This window comes from Doryrhamphus excisus, linkage group LG5 (assembly GCF_037039965.1).
Source record: "Doryrhamphus excisus strain RoL-2023G ecotype Guam linkage group LG5, RoL_Dexc_Guam_v1.1, whole genome shotgun sequence".
NCBI lineage: Eukaryota > Metazoa > Chordata > Actinopteri > Syngnathiformes > Syngnathidae > Doryrhamphus > Doryrhamphus excisus.
In genome coordinates, this window is record NC_136361.1 from 4,957,123 (window position 1) to 4,975,641 (window position 18,519).

The following is an 18,519-nucleotide window of genomic DNA, read 5'->3' on the forward strand; positions in this document are numbered from 1 at the left end:
TCTTCTTGCACAGTTGTGCATCGTTTTTATGTCCTTGTTAGACACAGTTTGTGCTGCTCTCTGACGGGAGTCGTTAACAGCATGGTAAGAGATTTTAGTTTTGATTTTTAGATGGGTTTTCTAATAATCTATTAGCTTTAGAAAATAATGAACTTGGATTAGCACCCATACCAGGAGATTGATGCAGAGGACTAACAGTTGTTGAAAATAGGCCTCTATGCAAAAATGTAGATTGTTTTTTGAAAATCATTTGATTCATTTTAATTGTTTGTGAAATAGATAAAAATGTTTGTGAAATGGAAAAAAAAAATTGAGAAATGCATGATTTTTTTTTTTTTGGAAAACAAAGAAATTTGCAAGTGATCCCAAACTTTTGATAGGTAGTGTATCTCTTATGTTTACTATATAATGTATGTAAAGGTAACTATAGGGGTGTTATTTTTATGTCTAGATGACTCTAAAAGTTATGTTTTAAAACAAAACAAAACACAAAGTGGTAATTGTTGGATAATTAAGTTACAACATAAAGTCAAAATATCATCAAAATAAAGTCATTTTATGAAAATAAAATGTATGAAGACTATTTAAGAACAAACTTATTTACATATTTACTTATTTATTTACATATTTGGAACCCTCACTGGAAAAAGTCAAGTAAAATTTTTGTAACAGCGCACGGAATCCATGACCCCTCTACCATAAGAGCGGCAATTATTGGTGGGCGTTTCTCCTCATGCTAATAGTCAGGGTTGGTTATTTTTATGTCTAGATGACTCTAATAATATTAAACCACATTTAGGTTGTAAACAGATTTTTCTAACTACAAAATATTTAAATTTTTTAAATAAAAAATCCTGTAAAATTAGCTGTGATAAACGAGGGATTGCTTATAGTTAGTTTTTGCAGTGTATCATTTAAAGGCAAACTTGAAGTTTTATTGCTCCCCGGCAACAGAGTGTAAGGGATGTTAAGAAAGAAATCAAGTGGGAGAATTCAAGGATAACAAATAAGAAGAGAAAGAAATAACATTTAAACCGTCATAAGAGAGAGATATGCCGTATATAGGAGGAAAACATTGCCTCAATCATAAAGGTTTCACTCCAAGGACCTCACCCACCATCTCTTGTAATAACTCTTCCACTCATCCGCATCCTCCATGCATGTGTGTGTGTGTGTATGTGTGTGTGTGTCATCATAACATGTCAATATGTTGTCATAAAGCTTACTCGGCAACAACACTCGACAGGAGCTGCAGAAACGCTTGAAAGTACTCCAAAAGTGAACATTTTCTGGATGTGTTGCAATACAGCAGACATGTACACAATAGTAATACTCGTAATTGATTATGGCTTTCTTTCCAAAAGCTATCTACGAGCCGTCATGTGAGGCCTACAAGCATTTGGGCCGCTCTTCTGATACCTACTGGATAGACCCCGACGGAAGCGGACCACTGGGCCCCTTCAAGGTCAATTGCAACATGACAGGTTGGTGCAGTGTGGACTTCACAGTAAAAACAAAACAATGTATGAGTTTTCCCCCTTGACATAATTAGTATCTTATTATTATAGTTGCACATTACTTACAGACAGCAGACGTATATTAAACAGTATTTGGCAACAAAAAAACATCCGGAGGTGATGACTACGATAGGTGCTGGACCTAGAGAAAGGTTAAAATGAGCTACAACTACAGTCAGCATCAACGGGAATTGAACCTCGATCCCCTGTACCATGAATCTGTGGTGCTACCAGTTGAGCAAACCAGCTCACAAACACCGTCATGTTATAACGGAGGTGATGACTACGATAGGTGCTGGACCTGGAGAAAGGTTAAAATGAGCTACAACTACAGTCAGCTTCAACGGGAATCGAAACAACATGATGTTATAAAATGACCAACAGCAACAACCAGCCTCACAAGGTATCGAACCTCGATTCCTGGCACCATGAAACTGTGGTGTTACCACTTGACCGAGCCATCTGGTCAAATAATAATAATGCAGTTCATGATTATGATTGATTATGATTATGATCATGATTATTGTGATTATTGTGATTGTGATTATTATCATGATGATGATGATTCTATTATGATTATTATTATTAATATTATGATTATGATTGTGGTGATTATTATTATTATTATTATTATTATTATTATTATTATTATTATTATTATTATTATTATTATTATGATTATTATTATTATTATGATTATGGTGATTATTATTATTATTATTATTATTATTATTATTATTATTATTATTATTATTATTATTATTATTATTACTATTATTGTGAATATTAAGATTATGATGATTATATTATGATTATTATTATGAATATTATGATTATGGTGATTATTATTATTATTATTATTATTATGAATATTCTGAATATTATGATTATGGTGATTATTATTATTATTATTATGGTGATGATGATTAATATTATTATTATTATTATCATTTTGCCTTAAAGTTACTGGCTGGTTTGAGTTGTGTGGTGAAATTTCAAGTCAGAGTGGAAAAATAATAATAATAATAATAATACACGGAAATATACAGTAAATTAAGAATCTAGCCACAGTTTTATTGCATGATTATTGCACAGTTACTGCACAGTCAATGTACAGGACTTTTGGACCAGTTTTGTTGTGGCGTCTTGAAAGTTTAATAGTAGGTTTAATAACAGCGCCACCTTGTGGTGTATTTCTCTGAAAAATAACGGCACAAGCAACACAGTAGGGGTGCATATTTTGACCCACTTTCACATTACACAAACCCGCCCATACAGTGGTGATTATTTACTGTATTTCAACCAGTGGCATGAAAGTGGAATTTTGAAGTTTAGAGTAAGGTGAAGTGGGTGGGAGCGTCTATACCAATGTGAGTGACACCTCTATCTTAAATACATAAAAATCAACACATTCACCTGCCGAGTTTCAAACCTGCACACACACACACACACACACACACACATACACACACGTAAAGTGGAATAATTAGATCGTCTGGAACGGCGTAGAGCAAAGGCGAGACTTTTGATGAAATGTCACCGCACTCCGCTGGCTAAGCCCTTAGTCACACTGAATTGCACTCCTACACACACCTGAAAAATGTTAAGCATTTCCCTTTCCTACCCCCCCACCCGTTCCATGAACACACACCACACACACACGTCCTCCCTGAGTGGCAGTGTGAGTGAACGGGGACATGTCTTGAGTGACGGGCTCATGCTACCACAGCGCTGAAGCGTCTATTAAAGCCTGCAGTCTCTGAGCTGTAACTTCAACAGCTGGCGGGATGGGGGGGTGATTGGGGGGGGGGGGGGGGGGCAAGGAATTCACTTCCTGTGACAGCTAAACTGTCATTTGCTGTGTGAGCACAGTGTGTGTGTGTGTGTGGAATAAATACATGCATGAAGTTCAATAAGCACTCGCTTATTTGTTATTTGTCATATCAACATGACCTTGTAGTATCTTTCATGAAAGATACTACAAGGTACTACTTTGTGCAAATGTACTTGGTAGTAGAATTTGGACTATTTTGGGGGGGGTGCTTTATGGTCAAAAGTTTGGAGACACTTTCCCATTAAACAGACTGCAAAAGTGTTTAAAAAAAATCAGCTATAATTTTAGGAGAATAAAGTCCAAATATTTTGGTTTAAAAATAAAATACATATTCAATCTGTGTCATTGTATTACAATAATAATAATAATTATTATTATTATTATTATTATTATTTAGTGTTAATAATATAACAAATAAAAAATAAAAAAAATAAATGATACATTATGTTAAAATAATTCAAATAAAATGTAAATAAAATAATAATTACAACAAATATATGATTTATTATTTTTTATATATTTTTATATATATTTTGTATATTTTATATATTTATTATATATTTTTTATTATTTTAATTAATTATAATAATACATAAAATGAATAACTTTTAAAAAATCTAAATAAAATACAATTTATTATATTAATAATAATAATAATAATAATTATTATTATTATTATTATTATTATTATTATTATTATTATTATTATTATTATTATTATTATTATTATTATTATTATTATTATTATTATTATTATTATTATTATAAATAATAAATTACTAAATAATAATTATTATTATTATTTTGTGTTAATAATAACAAATAAAACTATGAATAAAATAAATTATAAATTATGTTAAAATAATTCAAATAAAATGTAAATAAAATAAAAATTACAACAAATATTATTATTTATTACTTATTATTATTATATTATTTATTTATTTATTTTATATTTATATTTATATTTTTTATATTTATCAGAAATTATTTTTTATTATTTACATTAATTATAATAAAAAATAAAATAAATAACGTTTTCAATAAAATACAATATTTCTTTCATGTTCCAATTGTATTATTTTCTGCTAACCTGCCTTTTGCAATCCATATTTTAAAAAAAAAATTAATTAAAATGTTTATAAAAGGTTGCTACATTTTTTAAATGTAGAAAAATAACCACTATATTTTTTACTAGTATAAGCATTTTTTTGCAACCCGAGAAAACTGTTAAAAAAAAGACAAAAAATCCACTCAAAACTATTTTACCCAACACTGTAATCACTGCATAAATAACAGTTAGTGCTTTGGTCAGAAATTGGAGGCTTTTTCTGAATGATTAATCATGAGTTAATTGTTGCAGCTCTTGATTAGTGCCTTGTGACCTAAAAAAAAAAATCTTGAGCACTTCTGTTCATCTCCATCTCAGCGTCTGCCGGGCAGTTACATTTTATTTCAGTTGTTAACTTTTATAATGAAACCCAAATGATTTTTTTTTTTCCATCTGTGGGATTTATAACATTCCGAGCAATTGGAATTTTAACAAGCGCATCGGGGTAGGAGGAGAGAATTCCGCAGCTTCCACTGATTTGTTTTTTTTTTTGTTGTATGGTGTGTTTTGTGTAGAGGACAAAGTGTGGACTGTGGTCGTGAACAACCTGCCAGCCAAAACCACCGTGACCGGTTCCAGTCGGGAAAGACGGACCATACTCCAAGTCAACTACAGCGCATCCATGGAGCAGGTAACACACACACACACACAGACACATACAAACACATATTGAGAAAAAAAAATTCTATTATAAGCAGTCGCCACAACATTATTGATTGGAAAGCTGTTTTGCTTTAATTTCCAAGTTCAATTCCACACGGTGCAAATTGGACGCGATCCAGAATCATGTCAAGAATGACAAGTTCAATTTGTAAACAACAAAAAGTAGCCATGATGCTATTTTCCGGGTTGAATTTTCCCCCGTGGCACGGCGGTCGAGTGGTTAGCGCGCAGACCTCACAGCTAAGAGACCAGGGTCCAATCCCACCCTCAGCCATCTCTGTGTGGAGTTTGCATGTTCTCCTCGTGCGTGCGTGGGTTTTCTCCGGGTACTCCGGTTTTCCTCCCACATTCCAAAAAACATGTTAGGTTAATTAGCAACTCCAAATTGTCCATAGGTATGAATGTGAGTGTGAATGGTTGTTTGTCTATATGTGCCCTGTGATTGGCTGGTGACCAGTCCAGGGTGTACCCCGCCTCTCGCCCGAAGACAGCTGGGATAGGCTCCAGCACCCCCCGCGACCCTCGTGAGGAAAAGCGGTAGAAAATGAATGAATGAACCCCCCCCCCCCCGGATGGAGCCTTAATGGAAGAAAACGTGACTCGATGCCGCTAACCTGCCATCATAGCCTCCAAATAAATGTCACATAATAATAATAATGTATTCATTTATTTATTTTAAATTCACAAGTTGCACATTTGTATGTAGCACAAACATCCGCATAAGAACAAAGTGCACAGTATGAATTTTTTAATTTAATTTTTTTTTAATTTTCAATTAAATTAAAATTTTTTATTACAAAAATTTTAATTTTAATTTTAATTTTAATTTTAATTTTAATTTTAATTTTAATTTTAATTTTAATTTTAATTTTAATTTTAATTTTATTAATGTAATTTTCACATCTTTATTATATTTCCACGTCCAAAGGTGGCTAATTTCAGCATTCCTGGCGTGCTCCATCCGGGCTGGAAAAGAAAGCATCCAAGTATCTAATTTTACAGCCCAGCCACAAAGGAAGTGGCAGCTGATCATGGCGTTGACAGCGCTAGCTTATCACGGCTGTCAAACATTGGAGGAAAAGTTCCAGTATATGAGCGGCTACTTATTTCACACTACTCAAGTATGACATTTTACATTTCATACTTTCTTTTTTTGCGGGAATATTTTTAGATACCATCTGTCACTGGATATAGGATTCTGTAGGATTTATGAATAAATTATTTATACCATGTAGGGATGTACAATAATCAGTTAATCAGTATCTGGATTTTTTCACAATCATAAACGATATTTTTTTGCGAGTTAGACAATATCGGCATGTTGGTTGCCAATATCTGAGGTCCCTAATATGTCTTTAATAATAAATGTATATAATGTATTTTCATTAAATTTATGACATATCTAAAAAAAAACAAGAAACCAATAATTATCTGGGAAAATATTTTTTTGTCACAATTTGATTTATTTTATTTTATTTGTTTTTAAATAATAATTAAGAATTAATACATATAAATACAATATATAATATATATAATGTATGATATTGTATTTTAATGCATCGTTTACTCTGTTTTATTTTTTTTTACACTGTAAAGCGTCTTTGCGTACTTACTATACAAATAAAATGTATTATTATTATTATTATTATTTATTATAATATATAAAATAAAATATAAAAATAATACATATTCAATCTGTGTCATTGTATAATAATAATAATAATAATAATAATAATAATTTAGTGTTAATAAAATAATAATACAAATTATATTAAAATAATTAAAATAAAATGAAAATAAAATACAAATTAAATACAAATTAAAATTAATTAAAATTCATTATAATAATAAATAAAATAAATAAAAAATCAAAATCGAAATACAATATTTCTTTCAGTTTCACTATTTTCTGGTAACCTGAGTTTTGCAATGCATATTTTTTAAAAAAAAAAGAAAAAACTTACAATATTTTAAAGATATTTTGTTACATTTACATTTTTAAAATGTAAAAAAAATAGTCACTATATATTTTATGACCATCAGCATTTTTTCGCAACCCCAGAAAACTACAAAAAAAGACAAAAAAATCCACTAAAAACTATTTTACCCATCACTGTATTCACTGCATATATATGAAATACATGAATACATATTTATTTGAACACATACATATTCACTGTTATTACACACACATCTGTGCTTGCTGTGTTTGCAGGTGACCGCCATCACCACCAGCGCGGAACACTGCGAGCAACACATCGCATACAGTTGCCGCATGTCCAGGCTGCTCAACACACCAGGTACTACAAAAGCGCTTGCGTCGGTATGATTTGGCGGTCAGAGAGTTACAAATGCACAAACGTATTCAAGTGGAAAAGCGTTGAGGTTGCCAACCGGAGTTAGATTACCTCTGATTACATTCATGTGTTGTTTGGATTTGGCTACAGTGTGAAGTACTTAGATTAGCGAGCGTGGCTTATGTAAAAGGATGGTAATGGTAATGGTTTAATTTCAATTGAACATGCATCAGATTACAATTGAATGCATCACATAATCAGTTCACAGTTCCACATGTCCGAAAGGAGTAGGAAGAAGCAAAGCTTATTAAATCCTACCTCTCCATCTGGTGCTTTTACAATCAGTAACTGTTACATTTGTTCACTTCCTGCTTCCTTAATATAGTTTAAGTTTTTTTTTTGCTTAATTTTATAATTTTTTTATTTATTTATTCATTTATTTAAAATGTATTTATTTATTTATTTTAAATTCACAAGTTGCACATTTGTATGTAGCACAAACATCCGCATAAGAACAAAGTGCACAGTATGAAAAACCAAATAAGCCATTTGTTCACTTTCTGCTTTCCTAATATAGTTAAAGTATTTAAAAAAAAATTATTCATTTATTTCTTTAATTTTTTTATTTTATTTTTGTCACGTACCAAAGTACAAGGTGATATGACCTAATGACATAATGGGTACCATAGTAACTGTCAATATAGTGATATATGTATATATAACTGTTACATTTGTTCACTTCCTGCTTTCTTAATATAATTGAAGTTTTTTATTACATTTTTTTATTTTAATTTTTTAATGTAATTTTATTTTTTATTTTCATTTAAATTTACATTTTTATCACAAAAATGTTAATTTTAATTTTAATTTTAATTTTATTAGATTTTTTATTTTAATTTAAATTTACATTTTTTATTAGAAAAAATATTTTAATTTTAATTTTAATTTTAATTTTAATTTTAATTTTAATTTTAATTTTAATTTTAATTTTAATTTTAATTTTAATTTTAATTTTAATAAAAAAAATTAAAATGTTTTTTTACATACATTAGCACATCATGACTTGTATGAGGTTTGACCGGGTGTTCTGAAGAAAGCCGGTGACACTTCTCGGAGGAGCATTTTTTTTTTTATGATGGAAATGGTAATTAATCTAATATCCTATCACAGGAAGTGGTGAGTTTTGCTTGTTGTTGTCATTTCCACACGCTGTAAACACGGATAAACACAAGCATGGCAAACGTTGCACTGTAGGGAATTGCTTCATTAAGACAAGACGCTGCGGCAATTAAAGCAACTGAGAGGATAGTGTGTGTGTGTGTGTGTGTGTGTACAAGTACTATACATCTATATTCCTGATACAGTAGATATTTTAGTGCAGTGCAATTAACCTCTACTCCGCAATGACATTGAATGGGTCCATGATCAAACGACACACACACTGTATTATGTAGTATTTCTCCTCTCAATACCCACATTGACTAGTTTACTCCTAATTCACTACCTCACGAGTCGGCGAAATCCAATTACGAGTCTACAGTGACTGAAAAGTTAGGCCAGGAAAAATCATTTACCAAAAAATTTCCTTCCATAAATTAGCTGTCAGCTTTCATCAAATGAGGCTGTCGTCGGTATTTTCGCACACACACACACACACACACACACACACACACACACACACATTTTTTTTTACACAAGGGACGATGTACTGGAGCTAAACGAAGCGTTAAATGGGAATTATAGTATAGTAGGCGTTGGTGACATCTCTCATTTAGGCGCTTGCTGAAATTCTTGTAATTTCTGTTTTGCGTGTTGTTTTGTCATCTACTTCCTGTTATTGTATTCACTTCATGTTTTGAAGTTTCACTTCATTACCTGGAAATGTAATGCAATTTATAAAAAGGATATGGAGTACACATTTATTTTCTACTGCTGGAGCCTATCCCAGGTGTCTTCCGACGAGAGGCGGGGTACACCCTGGACTGGTGGCCAGCCAATCACAGGGCACATATAACAACCAAACAACCATTCACACTCACATTCATACCTCACACTCACATAGCACAATCGGAGTACTTTAATCACTTCGCCGATTAGGTTGATTTCACTGAAATCCTGATCGCGGGGGTGCTGGAGCCTATCCCAGCTGTCTTCCGGCGAGAGGCGGGGTAAACCCTGGACTGGTCGCCAGCCAATCACAGGGCACATATAACAACCAAACAACCATTCACACTCACATTCATACCTCACACTTATACTCATACCTCAAACTCACATAGCACAATCGGTGTGCTTTAATCACTTAATCGCCGATTAGGTTGATTTCACTGAAATCCTGATCGCGGGGGTGCTGGAGCCTATCCCAGCTGTCTTCAGGCAAGAGGCGGGGTACACCCTGAACTGGTGGCCAGCCAATCACAGGGCACATATAACAACCAAACAACCATTCACACTCACATTCATACCTCACACTCACATAGCACAATCGGAGTACTTTAATCACTTTGTCAATTAGGTTGATTTCACTCAAATCCTGATCGCGGGGGTGCTAGAGCCTATCCCAGCTGTCTTCCGGCGAGAGGCGGGGTACACCCTGGACTGGTGGCCAGCCAATCACAGGGCACATATAACAACCAAACAACCATTCACACTCACATAGCACAATCGGAGTACTTTAATCACTTCGCCGATTAGGTTGATTTCACTCAAATCCTGATCGCGGGGGTGCTGGAGCCTATCCCAGCTGTCTTCCGGCGAGAGGCGGGGTACACCCTGGACTGGTGGCCAGCCAATCACAGGGCACATATAACAACCAAACAACCATTCACACTCACATAGCACAATCGGAGTACTTTAATCACTTTGTCAATTAGGTTGATTTCACTCAAATCCTGATCGCGGGGGTGCTAGAGCCTATCCCAGCTGTCTTCCGGCGAGAGGCGGGGTACACCCTGGACTGGTGGCCAGCCAATCACAGGGCACATATAACAACCAAACAACCATTCACACTCACATAGCACAATCGGAGTACTTTAATCACTTCGCCGATTAGGTTGATTTCACTCAAATCCTGATCGCGGGGGTGCTGGAGCCTATCCCAGCTGTCTTCCGGCGAGAGGCGGGGTAAACCCTGGACTGGTCGCCAGCCAATCACAGGGCACATATAACAACCAAACAACCATTCACACTCACATTCATACCTCACACTCACATAACACAATCGGAGTACTTTAATCACTTCGCCAATTAGGTTGATTTCACTCAAATCCTGATCACGGGGGTGCTGGAGCCTATCCCAGCTGACTTCCGGCGAGAGGCGGGGTACACCCTGGACTGGTGGCCAGCCAATCACAGGGCACATATAACAACCAAACAAACATTCACACTCACATTCATACCTCACACTCACATAGCACAATCGGAGTGCTTTAATCACTTCGACAATCAGGTTGATTTCACTCAAATCCTGATCGCGGGGGTGCTAGAGCCTATCCCAGCTGTCTTCCGGCGAGAGGCGGGGTACACCCTGGACTGGTGGCCAGCCAATCACAGGGCACATATAGACAAACAACCATTCACACTAACATTCATACCTATGGACAATTTGGAGTCACTAATTAACCTAGCATGTTTTTTGGAATGTGGGAGGAAAACCGGAGTCCCCGGGGAAAACCAACTTGTGCACCGAGGGTGGAATTGAACTAGGGTCTCCTAGCTGTGAGGCCTGCATGCTAACCACTCCAACACCGTGCATCCCCTCTGATCGGAACATCCCTGTTAATAATATTTATTTACTATCATTACTAGACCTACACTACACATAACTGCAGTAATGACAGTAATAACTAGACAGTGTAGTGGTCCAATAGTAATACTTTGCCCCTGAAAACTCTCGAGGGTTCTGAATTAATGTAGTGTAAAGCGATGCGCCGCCGTCGCCTACACAAGGACCCGTGTGACTATAAGTGGTAATTGTCACACTCAGGTAGTGCAGAGGAAGACGCACAACTCTGTCAACACAACATATGACTGCATTATCCCGAGCAATGACGCATTGCGAACGGCACATGGCAGAGTGTAAATGTGTCGGGTGCGGTTGTGTGACACCTTCTTGGTTAAACTTTGGAACAAATTCACCTTCACACAGTTTCAGAAAGGTTGGCAGCCAATTCATTGTGTTCATTTGCCGAAAAAAAGTATATATATATATATATGTATATATATGCCTAAAACCCCCAACCGTGTATTGGTGGGGGTCTGCATATTGCCTGCAACCTTAAAGACCGCTTGTTACACCCGCAAACGTAATAACTGCCCACAAATGTAATACAAATCTGCAGCTATGAATATAATAATTCCGCAAATGTAATGAATTTCCCACAAACGTAATAAAATTTGCCTACTGCAAACGTAATACTGAATTTATGTATGAATGTAATAGTTATTACATTTGCAGGAAATTATTACATATGTGGGAAAGTGAAAAACTGTAAAGGTAATAACTTCCCACAAATGTAATACAAATCTGCAGCTTTGAATGTAATAAATTTCCCACAAACGTAATAAAATTTGCCTACTGCAAACGTAATACTGAATTTATGTATAAATTTAATAGTTATTACATTTGCAGGAAATTATTACATATGTGGGAAAGTGAAAAACTGTAAAGGTAATAACTTCCCACAAATGTAATACAAATCTGCAGCTTTGAATGTAATAATTCCGCAAATGTAATAAATTTCCCACAAACTTAATAAAATTTGCCTACTGCAAACGTAATACTGAATTTATGTATGAATGTAATAGTTATTACATTTGCAGGAAATTATTATATATGTGGGAAAGTGAAAAACTGTAAAGGTAATAACTGCCCACAAACGTAATACAAATCTGCAGCTATGAATATAATAATTCCGCAAATGTAATGAATTTCCCACAAACGTAATAAAATTTGCCTACTGCAAACGTAATACTGAATTTATGTATGAATGTAATAGTTATTACATTTGCAGGAAATTATTACATACGTATGTGGGAAAGTGAAAAACTGTAAAGGTAATAACTTCCCACAAATGTAATACAAATCTGCAGCTTTGAATGTAATAAATTTCCCACAAATGTAATAAAATTTGCCTACTGCAAACGTAATACTGAATTTATGTATAAATGTAAAAGTTATTACATTTGCAGGAAATTATTACATATATGGGAAAGTGAAAAACTGTAAAGGTAATAACTTCCCACAAATGTAATATGAGACAAAATAATGATCTTTGTGGTTGTTGTTGTTGTTTGTTATTTCTTCTTTTAATGAGGGAGAAGGTGTAGATGTCATTTTGAGGATTTTAACAAGATATTTTTTTTATTTTTATTATTTTTGGGGGGGAAAATATTATTTAAAGAGTATCATTTGAATACAATAAAGGAATCTTAAATTATGAAATTAATAATATATAATAATAATAATAATGTTTAAATATTTTCTATTAAATTTAAAAAGAACATAATTGTGATAATTGCAATTGTTTTAATAAAATTATGATTACTATTATTATTATTCTATTTATTATTTCTTTTATTTCTTCCTCATATACACACAACATCACACATTCAATAATATACTGTAACTAAAACGCACATGTACGCCCACAAAAAAATGTAATAATTTCCTACAAATGTAATAGTTATTATATTTGCAGGAAATTCAGTATTACGTTTGTGGGCAGTTATTACGTTTGCGGGTGCTCATCAGTGCACCGGAAGCTGGAGAATATAGAACGGATTACTTCATGCTAATTAGCATCATGGCTATTGCAGAGTGGAGAAAAACCTGATTCCCCTTCCGCTTGTCTTTTTATACCATAGCGCTTACCCCCCTCCCCTTTTGTCCCTTCATGCCTGAAGTACCTTCACAAATTAATGACACTGTAGCCAGAACATTAGTCGAGTAATGAAAGACGTGCAACAACGTGTGCCCCCCCCACCCCCCAATAGGCCAACATAAACGGGTATCACGGCAAATATAAAGGGCTAGTTAAACTTAATGACGCGATCCCAAACAGTTAGAAGCCGATGACACGCTTCCTGTTGTTATCTAGAGGGAGAATAGACAAGTCAACAAGTCTGAGATGACCTTGGGGTCACGCAAAAGCAGAAGCAGCTGTGGGAGGAATTTCATGAAATTTAATTTAAGAGCCGCGTGGAGCAAAGGGGCCAAGTTGCATTCTTCTCTTATGTGTTTTTTTTCAGCGAAATATGTATTTTTATGATAATCTACAGGCTAAAGTAAGCACTATATGAGATGCTTGTATTAGCTTTGGGGATGAAGTATTTATAGGGCTGTAATCTTAATTTAATTACTTTATGACTATGCCTGTCAACCTCCAAGAGTGTTTTTTTAATCTTGAAAACTATGATTATCTTGAATAGAAATATCTCGGACCAGTGTACCTTATTCGAAAGGAAGTTAAAGAAGTCAAAAAATGAAGAAGTCATTTCCTTCCTGAGATTAATTGAGATCTACCAGTGTGGAAAATGTTATAAAGCCATTTCTAAAGCTTTGGGACTCCAGCAAACCACAGTGAGAGCCATTATCTACAACCTTCACAGGAGTGGCCGGCGAAGCATAATTACCCCAAGATCACAGCAATGACTCATCCAAGAGGTCACAATCCGATCAGGATCACGATCAGCATTTTAAAGCAGTCCGATTGTGCTATGTGAGTGTGCGTGTTTTCTCTAATCTAGAACTAAACATACAGCAGTTCAGGCATGGGACAATACAAGGAAAAATAATCAAAATAGTAACATTTCCAGGTGCACGATGACGATAAGTGGTAATATGGAAAAGGTAGCGTTTCGGATCTTTGATGGATGCAAAGTGACGAAAGAATTCGAACAGGGGTGGAAGCCGATCAGTGTTTTAAAGCACTCCGATTATGCTATGTGAGTGTGTGTGTCTTCCCTAATCTAGAACTAAACATACAGCAGTTCAGGCATGGTGCCGTAGAAGGAAAAATAATGAAAATAGTAAAATTTTCAAGCCGATCAGCGTTTTAAAGCATTTTGATTGTGCTATGTGAGTGTGTGTTTTCCCTAGTCTAGAACAGCAGTTAAGTTATAGCACAGTAGAAGGAAAAATAATCAAAATAGTAAAATTTTCAGGTGCACTATGATGATAAGTGGTAAAGAATTCGAGCTGCGGTGGAAGCCAATCAGCTCCGATTGTGCTACGTGAGTGTGTGTGTGTGTCTTAACTAATCTAGAACTATACATACAGCAGTTCAGGCATGGTGCAGTAAAAAGAAAAATAATGAAAATAGTAACATTTTCAAGCCGATCAGCGTTTTAAAGCATTTTGATTGTGCTATGTGAGTGTGTGTGTGTGTGTTCCCTAGTCTAGAACTAAACATACAGCAGTTCAGGCATGGTGCAGTAAAAGGAAAAATAATGAAAATAGTAACATTTTCAAGCCGATCAGCGTTTTAAAGCATTTTGATTGTGCTATGTGAGTGTGTGTGCGTGTGTGTTCCCTAGTCTAGAACTAAACATACAGCAGTTCAGGCATGGTGCAGTAAAAGGAAAAATAATGAAAATAGTAACATTTTCAGGTGCACGATGACGATAAGTAGTAATGGCGAAAAGGTAGCGTGTCGGATCGTTGATTGATGCAGAGCGACAAAAGAATTGGAGCAGGGGGTGGAAGCAGATTAGTTTGTTTGCTGCAACTTGCTCTGACATTGAATGATACGCTGCTAGAAAGCCTTGACTAACACCCCAAACGAATACATATCGCTCCTTAATGGGATTGACTGAGCTTTTAGTGCTTGTGTACGCACCAATACACAATAAAACATATGGCCGCCTGGGAGATAATATGCAAAAAAGGACAGTAAGAAGTAGAGCTTCATGCCTCGGGAGTATTTATAATGTTGGCTCATTTGTAAAGTGGTTGATCTCAATTAGAAGGGCCGTACTTTGCTTGCCAGAATTCCCGAAATGTAGCGCATGACCGCAAACTGGTCATCAAACCGCTGTTTGGTTGATGGATCACTCGAGCAGGATCACCCTTTCTGAAGACAAATACCAACTAATGGAAATCCTTTTTACCTGTACGGGGTTTTTATGTGTAATAAAACATGTTGAGTGTTTTTTCTTGCTTGTTTTAATGCGGGAAGAGGGGGGTGAGATTACAGCGGGAAAGATTAGCGCAACTGGAAGAAAAGCAGCGGAACTATCACTGAGTGGCACTAATGATGCAACACATGGAGGAATGTTGATTATCCACATTGACCTTGAGGGGGATTTGAAGCAAACATTGGATGGATAAACTAAAAGGGGATGTGTGTGTTTTTCTTGGACTAAATGTTGTGTTTTTCATGGCAAAATACGTGTGGAATTTTCATCAATCGCCACGTTTACATGAGTTTTTCTCTTTCCGAATGGAATCTTTCCGAATGACCTTTCCGAAAACAATGGTATACATGGAAAGGAATATTCCAATCTCTTGTCTATATGCTATAAACAACCAGAATAGTCAATGGGGCATGCCCAGTAAACCGTAAACATCAACATCACACCGACTTCCCAGACTTTTTCTTTCACTTTTTGGAATAATTCGGGATTGTCAGTTTTCCGTTCATCCAGTCTTGAAATGTAGTTTCTATCAAAAAACGAACTTTTCGCAAAACAAAATATTCAATGGGGCATGCCCAGTAAAACGTAAACACCAACATCATGTGATACAGACTTCCGAGAGTTTTTCTTTCACTTGTTGGAATAATTTCCAGATTGCCAGTTTTCCGTTCGTCCAGTCTTAGTTCGGATCAAAAACAAACTTTCTGCAGCAGTCCAGTGCCGATTGCTTGAATCCATTTTTAAAACCGAAGAACGTCTCAAGTTCCCGGGATAAATTTACAGGAAAAGTTCAAATTATTAACACTGTTTGAGCAAATAACCCGAATGGAATTGGAATATTTGGGTCCATGTATACGTGGCTACTGGTATACATGGGAAGGAATATTCCAATCTCTTGTCTATAATGAAACAGAATAGTCAATGGGGCATGCCCAGTAAAACGTAAACACCGATACCATACCGACTTCCCAAAGTTTTTTTTTCACTTGTTGGAATAATTTCCGTATTGCCAGTTTTCCGTTCGTCCAGTCTTGAAATTTAGTTCGGATCAAAAACAAACTTACCGCAGCTTGCCGAAAGCTGCCTGCCAACCGCCAATAAACAACAGAAGAAGAAAAACACAACAAAGAAGAACAACTTTCCGTTTGAGCGGTTACAAGATTCCTCAATCGGACTGGGGAAAGGAATATTCATCCCCTGTGAATCCGATGATATATTCATTCGGATTGGCATTTTTCTTTCGTAATTCCAATCTTTTGTCTATAATCGAACAGAATAGTCAATAAGGCATGCCCAGTAAAACGTAAACATCAACATCACGTGATACCGACTTTCCCGAGTTTTTCTTTCACTTGTTGGAATAATTCCGTATTGCCATTTAAATTTCTTGAAATTTACTTTCTATCAAAAAACAAACTTTCCGCAGCAATCCAATGCCGATTGCTCACCTCCATTTTTAAAACCGAAGAACGTCTCTAGCTCCCGGGATAAATTTAAACAGGAAAAGTTCAAATTATTAACACTGTTTGAGCAAATATCCCGAATGGAATTGGAATATTTGGGTCCATGTATACGTGGTTAAAGTGGATTTTATTCTCGGAAAATTTGCCATTTTTTCCACAAAAAACACAGTTCGACTTTTATTTATTTATTTGGTTGTCTTGTTAAATTAGGTTTTCGGAATGTGCTGTAGGCTAAAAAAAAAAAAAAAAAAAAAAAACAGTGTCAGGGGCCACAATTTGGACACCCCTGCTTTACATTATGTCCAACAGCATGCAAATGATAGCGTTGAGGTAATTCTTAATTCTGAGGGATCAGCGTTGCCATAAATGTTACGTTTGGTTTGCTAAAGCAGTGATTCCCAGCCTGGGGCAATTCATACGGAGAAACCAGGAAGAAAGTTCCGAGCAGAAAGCAGAGCATCTCCAAGAATGGATACAGGAAGACTTGAACAACAATCGTGTGTGTTTTCACTCTGTGCTTTGTGATCTTGTTATCTCGCCCGAGTTTTTGTAGGAGAAGCGTTTAGCAAAGAGGAGGCTTCTTATAGCCAAGGGGGGGTCGGGGGGGGGACTTAACAGGAGACGATACCCAAGTTTTAACATTGCAGGATGGCCCCGGGCAAGCTGGGAGCCACAGACAAGCACCTTTTTTATATGGTGACAAAACACTGTAAATAAATACATACTCCATTTTTCTTCTTCTTTTCTGTGGCCCCTTTTGCTCCGGTCCAGACGCTCCAAATTTGCATAACAAAAACATCAAATAAACCCAAATAAAATTTAATAAGTGTTTGATAAAACTGTTTAGGATCTAAGGGCATTTAGATCATATCATTAATACTATCTGCCCCAATGGCTGGATGGGACACACACACACACAAACAAAATAGAATATAAGACGACACATAACTTAAAATGAGTGTGCCTGTATTGCCATAAAAATGAACTATTGGTATCATTTCCTCTAAATAAAAAAATAAATAAAAATTAATAAAATAAAGTAAAAAAATTTTAAAAAATTTAAAAAAAACTGAAATTATATTCGGAAAGCAGGAAGTGAACAAATGTAACAGTTATATATATATCACTATATTGACGGTTACTATGGTACCCATTATGTCATTGTATGGTCATATCACCTTGTACTTTGGTACGTGACAAAAATAAAATAAAAACCTAAAAATATGAAAATAAATAAATAAACTTAAGTATTTTTTTAATTACAAAATAAAAAAAAATAACTATATTAGGAAAGCAGGAAGTGAACAAATGGCTTATTTGGTTTTTCATACTGTGTACTTTGTTTTTATTGTGCTACATACAAATGCGCAACTTGTGAATTTAAAATAAATAAATAAATACATTTTAAATAAATAAAAATTTATAAAATTAAGTAAAAAAAAATAAATTAAAAAAATAAGAAAAACCTAAAAATATGAAAATAAATAAATAAACTTAA

At 34.9% G+C, this 18,519-nt stretch overlaps 1 protein-coding gene and 1 long non-coding RNA gene across 4 annotated transcripts in view; one reads left to right on the plus strand and one right to left on the minus strand.

The window, feature by feature from the left end:
- Window positions 1-18,519, plus strand: part of cntnap2a (contactin associated protein 2a) — a 350,688-nt gene that overhangs the window by 221,265 nt on the left and 110,904 nt on the right. For both annotated transcript variants that reach the window (XM_058059946.2, XM_058059947.2), the window contains exons 13-15: window positions 1,365-1,484; window positions 4,978-5,093; window positions 7,341-7,425. In XM_058059946.2, coding sequence (XP_057915929.2) covers window positions 1,365-1,484; window positions 4,978-5,093; window positions 7,341-7,425 — 321 coding nt within the window. The remainder of the gene's footprint in view (window positions 1-1,364; window positions 1,485-4,977; window positions 5,094-7,340; window positions 7,426-18,519) is intronic.
- Window positions 1-18,519, minus strand: part of LOC131108718 (uncharacterized) — a 40,536-nt gene that overhangs the window by 4,879 nt on the left and 17,138 nt on the right. The window lies entirely within an intron of this gene.